The sequence below is a fragment of the Pelophylax lessonae genome (assembly GCF_965119305.1).
Source record: "Pelophylax lessonae genome assembly, chromosome: 3".
Classification (NCBI taxonomy): Eukaryota; Metazoa; Chordata; class Amphibia; order Anura; family Ranidae; genus Pelophylax; species Pelophylax lessonae.
The window spans coordinates 73,761,585-73,768,812 of NC_138770.1; the positions used below are offsets into that span (position 1 = coordinate 73,761,585).

The 7,228-nt window shown below is 45.9% G+C and overlaps 1 protein-coding gene across 1 annotated transcript; it reads right to left on the reverse strand.

Moving 5' to 3' along the window:
- Positions 1 to 349: 349 nt before the first annotated feature.
- On the reverse strand, positions 350 to 7,028 carry LOC309550994 (transcription factor 23-like). The gene is made up of 3 exons (XM_082251413.1): positions 6,794 to 7,028; positions 5,958 to 6,227; positions 350 to 447 (listed from the first exon to the last, which is right to left on the reverse strand). Exons 1-3 carry the CDS (start codon positions 6,944 to 6,946, stop codon positions 367 to 369), a joined length of 504 nt encoding a protein of 167 aa, XP_082107539.1. The 5' UTR covers positions 6,947 to 7,028; the 3' UTR covers positions 350 to 366.
- Positions 7,029 to 7,228: the final 200 nt, after the last annotated feature.

The following is a 7,228-nucleotide window of genomic DNA, read 5'->3' on the forward strand; positions in this document are numbered from 1 at the left end:
CAGGAGTTATTTGTAGACCTCCAGCTTGGGAAGGGGCTCTGGACTCTCAGGAGTTATTTGTAGACCTCCAGCTTGGGAAGGGGGTATTAAAATTAACTTGAACCAAAAAACAATTACAATTTCCATGTTAGACATTAACAGTGTCCTAGTAAATCCAGGTCTGGTCTAAATACATTTATTTGTAATCCTTTTATTTTTTTTTTGAACTGACAGTTTACAAAAATAAAAGTCCAATAACTTCAAATTCCATGGTGGGTAGAAGATCTGGGAAAGACTGTGGGAGACTCTGGAGACCAGCAGGTCGTAGGAATTCTCCAGCCCTTCAGTAATATTTAGGGGTGCTCACCATATCTCGGATATTTCTTTTCAATATTTTTCTGGGGTGCATCCAGCAGATAATCCACATTCTATGGCTTCAGCGTACAGACGTGCCCTCATGGGCCACTTCTAGAAGACAAGGGGAAATAAAGGGAAGAAACTGAGGAATACTCATCCACTAAAGTTTGCTTTTAGCTGACACTTTTTTATAGATCACCTAGACCAGTGGTCTCTAAAACTGTGGCCTGGGGCCGGATGCGGCCCTTTGCTTGCCTTTATCTGGCCCTTAGGGCATTATTCCTCCCACTGATACGGGACACTATTCTGCCATCGGACACCAACAATGGGGCATCATTTCTCCCACTGACACCAATAATGGGGCAGTATTCCTCCCTATGATACAAACAATGCGACACTATTCCTCCCACTAATACCATATGTGAGGTTTACTCCCACTGCTGCTCAGAAAATTTCCACTACCTCTGGCAAAAATTCAGCCCTCCTAAAGTCTGAAGGACAATAAACTGGCCCTTTGTTTAGAAGGTTTAGAGACCCCTGAGCTAGACCGAAAATTTTTCTGGCTTGTCCTATCTCATCACTCTTTCCTAAAGTCCAACTCTGAGGCCCCTCTACACAACCATTTGGGCCTGTACTGGCAGTCATTTTTGCTTTTTTTTTTTAACTAATCTTTTCCAGATGTCTTCAGGACTGGTCACATAATGTAGTAGGGTCCCCTTCGATCCTCTTCAAGGCGTCAGTTACGCAGATAGCAGCACTAATGTCCTCTGCATAATCACACTGTAAATGCAAAGCATCATGGTGAAGCCCACCCAAGAGGCAGGTCCAGGACACCCTCCACTCACAGTATGTCCTCGCCTCATCGTGAGAGTGGTGCTGTGAAGTCAATAAACTGGAAGAACCAAGACATCTTGTGGCAGGAAGGGGTACTGCATAAAACAGCTGCAGTTCTTTTCCACAAATAACCCTCCACCTGGGGAACAATTCAAGAAACAAATGTCTATGTACATAACCCAGTCTGAACTGCACATAATCTCTCTCCACCGACATCCTGAGAGTGACAGCAAATAGAAAAATAGAAAGCCTCCATATACTGTACACAATCCTATACCCACAGTTAAACCAGAAAAAGGCAAAAAAAAAAAACCCATAAAGCATGATCCAAGTTGCTCCAGCGGGGGGGAAAAAAATCCTTCCTAATCCCCCAACAGACATTTAGATATTCCCTGGATTAACCTTACCTATAACGATTAGTATCCAATAGTTACATAGTTAATCTGGTTGAAAAAAGACACATCTATCCAGTTCAACCAAGACAGAAAAAAAAAACAAATACAAAAAAAAACCACAAATAATTTTAAAAAATGCGCGCACACACACACACAAAAAATAAAATAAAAACACACAGCGGAGGACCATGCCAGTGCAGTGTGTGTTGGCATGGCCACATGCAATAGGGCAAAAATGCAGGAGCACAAATGGGAGGCACTTACCACCCTATGACAGAAAGTGCCTGAACAAGACTCCTTATGTCAGGATTATTTTAGTTCCACAATTACTTTTTTTAGTACTTTTAAGTGAGTGCTTTTACATTGTATTCCATGTTTTAAATCCTTTTGATGAAACCTAACCCAAGTAATACCTACAGATGGCTGTCAGGAATATTTTAATAAAATATGGAACTCTTGACACTGAAGGCCTTCTGCCTTCCCAGCCTTTGACCAGACAGGATAGCACAGTCAAATCAGAAGACCCTCAGAGCCCAGTAGCTCCACCAGGGGGCACTGATCGCCACTGGCGGGCGGCACTAATGGGCACTGATAGGCGGCACTGGTGGGCAATAATGGGCACTGGTGGGGGGCACTGATAGATTGCAATGATGGGCACAGGTGGGCAGCACTGATGGGGAGGGCACTGGCGGGCAGCACTGATGGGGAGGGCACTGGTGGGCTCCCTGAGCCCTTATTGCCATCCCTGGTGGCCATAGTGGGCATCCCTGGGGTCATGGGTGGGCATCCCTGGGGTCGTGCTGACCCCCCCCCCCCCCTGTCAGGAGAGCCGCAGTTCGGCTCTCCTTTACTCGTGCCTGTCAGGCACGTACTGAGGAAAGCCGATCAACGCCTCTTCCTGTGTACTATGTGAACAGCCATGATTTGACACGGCTGGTCACATGGTAAAGAGCCTACACCTAGGCTCTTTATCGAGATCGGAGATGCGGTGTGTCAGTGTGACATGCCACATCACCGATCGCCGCTCCGGGGGCGCGCAGAGCGCCTTATCCTGCCGCCGTCATATGATGTCTGGTCAGGATAATGCAACCACTTTCCTGCCGTCAATCGCCTATAGGGCGGGCGGGAAGTGGTTAATAGAAGTGACACCCATGGCACTAATGTTCCAAAGTAGGGATAGGCCATGTTCCAATGTTAGGGTCAATGATGTCCAGAGAATCTCCCACCCCCAGATGATTGGCCCAACAATGGCAGTTACCTTCCCAGTTTGGAGGAACTTGGCTTTGGATCACAATTTCAGAGCATCATGTTGTTTTTGTTTTTTTTTTTAAATAGACAGAACCAAAGGAGCAGAGACAGATAGTAATAAAAATCCGAAAGGGGTTCTGTCCACAATATCCAAAACTAAAAAACAAAATATGCTTTCCAATTAGGCTCACGATATACTTTACAATCTGACTGTGCAGTCTTTGTACAATGTCCTTTAGATTTACCAAAACCTTGTATTATGAGGACCTACTTAAACCATCCAATCAATCAATCTGTATCCAGTCAAGCGGGGTGTTGACAGACTGTAATGTGTGCGCTGAGCTTAAGCCCCGGTTCACACTAGGGCGACCTGTGAGGCGACCTGGTCGCCTCACAGGTCGTCGTAGGTCGCCTCCCATAGGAAAGCTGCGGACCCGTTCTAATAGGAGCGACACAAGTCGCTCCGACCTAGAAAAAGGGTCCGGAGCTTCTTTGGGGCGACCAGGAGGCGACCGCCATAGACTTCAATGTTATAAAGTCCGTGGCGGCCACTCCGAGGTTGCGGCGCGCTGCTCGCACCGCGATCTCGGAGGTCGCCCCTGAAAGTAGCGTCGCTCCTATGTGAACCGGCGCTTAGATACACCCCCACCCCACTTATTTATTTATTTTTTTTACCTGATTGAGCTATTATCTGAAACAATTACAGGACATTCAGGACAATTTGTTGGTAAATGTTCCCATTTCTCCAAGTCATGGTATATCTAGTAGTGGTTAGTCACATTCATCTGGACTTCTTCTATAATGTTGAAGACATTTTGTAGCTTCTCCAAAACACTTCTTCAGTTCTAATGAGTGATAGGAAGATACCCAAGCTTTTATATCCACACAGGTAGCGCAGACACCTTAATCTAATTGCCATGGAATGTGTCATGGCGACTTGTCCAAGAATAGGTGTGAACAGGGCTTTTTTTCTCAGAGAATAGGTGCAGGAACTCCCCCCCCCCTTTTGAGTCACCCTTTGTCTCCACCCACTACCCACCTCTGAGCACTGTTCCTTGGTTCCACCCCCTACCCACCTCCCACACAAAACAAAATACCTCACCCAGCAACAAAAGATCCACCCCAGCAACATTCAACCCCCTCCAGTAGCAACGATGGCTCTCCCAGCAACCAGTATCATTAGATAAGCCAACAATAGACCTCTACCTCAACAACATAAGACCCCCCAGCAACAATTGATCTACCCGCAGCAACAATAGACCCTCACACAATAACAGATCCTTACCAGTGACAATAGATTCCCAAGCAGCCAGCATCAAGAGACCCTGCAACAAACCCCACACAAACCAAACCCCTTGCTATTACATACATTCAGTGCTGGAGGTGCCGGAACTGCGCTCCCCCACGTTCCTGCTGGAAAAAAATCCCTGGGTGTGAAAGCCTTCGACACCATATGTCTTCTACATATAATGCCGTATTACCATCTCTATCCTGGGGGTGTGATAGCAATTAATACCTTCAGCCAGATGATCGGAGAAATAACACCTATGCTGACCTCCCGACACAAACTATGGGATTGTGTAACTAGAGCAGGGTGGTTCCTCAATTTTCACACTTGTTCATTGACAATCATGTTGTGTTTCACACTTGTTCATGGAATGTGTCAAGGCAGATATTGATTGTCCAGGGTGCTGTGAAGGTTAGAGAACCACCCTGTTCTAGTTACATAATCCCATCATTGGTGTCAGGAGGTCTGCATATGTGTTATTCCTCTGCCTTACATGGCTGAAGGTGTGAATTGATGTCACATTGCCAGGACTGAGAAATTAATAAGGCATTATTATGTGGAAGACATATTCTGTTGAAGGCTTTTGCACCTGTTCTAGGACAGTCAACACCTGCCTCGACACATTCCATGGTGATTGGAGTAAAGTCTAAATTTAGACAATATAAAATAAAATCAGCACATGGGACATGACGTACTGATAATCGGATGTGTCCCTTGTGTTGCTGGCTTCTGGATTCCTTGCAATCTTCATCTGCAACCTACCCCTTCCCCAGGGCCATCTTACTGAATGGGCACACTGGGCAGTTGCCCGGGGGCCCCACTTGCCCAGGGGGCCCCACCTGCCCAGCAACCCAGCCACATTTAAGCATTAGTCCCGATTTCCGTGTGCATCCAACCGCCAAACTTAGCAGATGGCAAGCGCTTGTCGGCCCTGTGCTGCTGGCAGGCCACTTGGGCCGTGGAGGGGTAGCCCACAAGTGCAGGAATGCCTGTCCATCTCCACGGGAACAGGCGCACACAGGACAGTCGAGTCTGACTCCCGTCCATGTGTGTGTTCACCGGACCTAGCCGCCGAACTTGGAAGCTGTCATTAGCCTGGCACTGCTGTACCAATAAATATTGCCTTATCGATAATTTGCATTTTTTTTTTGTGGGGGATTGTGTAGATGGGGCCCCAGTGCACTGCATTGCCCGGGGCCCTTTAATGCTCTTAAGATGGCACAGCCCTTCCCCCCCCCACTTTCCTACCCCCCACTCCAGTAATCTACTGGTATGGCAAGGGTAATTAAAATAGAGAGAGCTTAAACAGGCTGTTATCGAGAGAGCTTGACAATGCCCACCCTTCTCACCACCCTCTGCCATTCATTGAAGAAATGGCTAGAGTTTCTATAAATGAAACAAAATCTATGAATGGAGGACGGGCAGAAGATTGAAAGGTCCATCCCCTCCAATCATAAATTACATTTCATTCAAATAAGCTGTAGCTATGGCTTCTATGAATGGAGGAGGGGGGAGCAAAAAAGGGCAGGCATAGTCAGGCACTCCCAATGAGTGCCTGTCACAAATCCCTCTATTCTATTAATCTCAACCCCACCAGAAGATTATACAGAAGTGGTTTGAAGAAAGCATTAAATGTCCTCAGCATAACAGAACAAGTCCATTTAAATGTGACTAACTACTTCTAATGACAAGAAAGGCTTTGAGTTATCTGTCTCTTGTAAATGGAGGCACGTGCATCTGTTTCCAGAGATAACTAGGCTAGAAAAAAAAATCTTCAACCCAGGAGGAAAGCCCTTTAAGGTGGCATCATGGACTGAATTTGTTTTACACAATTAACCCCGTATGGCCCATGTTACCTTCATAGGATGCAAGTACCCGGGACCCCTTCCAGACGGAGCACTATTCCCATCCTGGTCCAACGTCTGAGTGAGGTGGGCTATGTAGCTGGTGGCCAGGACCAGGACATCCAGCTTAGACAGTTTGGTGTCTGGGGGGACAGAGGGCAGGGCAGCCTGAAGGGACAGGAAGGCCTCCCGAAGGGTTCGGACCCTGTTCCTCTCCCGGGCATTGTTCTCAGGAGTCTTCTTCCCTGAAACTGCCCCATGGGACTTAGTGGGAGAAGCAACCTGAAAAAGACAACATATATAGAACTATTTATACTGACTCTTGCAATGTTCATTGAATACAATTTTCCAATAAATACAAATTTAGTTTAAAGTGGAGCTCTGGCCAAAACATATTTTTTAAGTGAAGTGTGGAAGGGCTAGAACACCTGTCAGGTTATCTTTAATCTCAGGACAGAAAAACAAGGAGTTCCTGAACCTCCCTATACTGCAATTAGGCAAAAATGCCCGGCCCTGCCATCTGTACACGAAAAAAAACAAAAAAAAAAATACAAGGATCAATTCATAAAGAAAACATAGGTATACTTATTTTTAAAAAGTGACAGCTGTTTTCCAGATAAGTATCCTTATTTTCAAAAAGTGACAGTTGTTTTCCATTGAGTCCAGTGAAATTTGAAATCTACAATCACATAGCAAAATAGAGAGTGCCACTGTATTTCTCTTATGTTTTTTTTTTTTGGGGGGGGTGAATATTTGTACGAAATAAATGTCCCCTTAGCAGTGAAATAGCAGAAAATGAATTAAGTTATTCCATCAACCTTCACAGGCAGGCCCCTTCACCCACTTACTGTCTGACGCTTGGTGGGTTTTTGTCCTCTCCTACGCCCAATCAGCTGTGCTTTTGACTCCCGTTGAGGCCCCTCAATGGCGTCTCCTTGCTGAGCCTCTTCTACTGGCTCGTGAAGTTCCCAGTCTGGCAAAACGACTTCTGCTCTCAGCATTCTGACTGGCTAGCAATGACTTCACATCTTACTATATGAATGTGCTTTAAGCTGAATTAAAAGAAAAAAAAAACTTTCCCAAAGCTCATTAAGGAAAATGAATTTGGAGAGAGCAGAAGATTCCTTTGGGATAATTTATGTTGCATCCCCCAAGCCGTGTAATGAGAACAGCGCACTGTAAGCGGCTCTTATCAGCTTCAGACGTGTAATGAGGGGATGTTTTAAGTTGTTCTCTTTGTGGTTTTATCTGGCCTGCACTTTTCTCCAGCCACTGCCAACATG

Bases quoted from the DNA above. Each gene is read 5' to 3' on its own strand.
- LOC309550994 (XM_082251413.1), bottom strand. From the start codon at position 6,946: ATGCTGAGAGCAGAAGTCGTTTTGCCAGACTGGGAACTTCACGAGCCA. The intron at 6,228-6,793 runs GTAAGTGGGTGA...TGTCTTTTTCAG, and splicing joins AACCCACCAAGCGTCAGACA to GTTGCTTCTCCCACTAAGTC. The intron at 448-5,957 runs GTAACATGGGCC...CTTGTCTTCTAG, and splicing joins GGTACTTGCATCCTATGAAG to AAGTGGCCCATGAGGGCACG.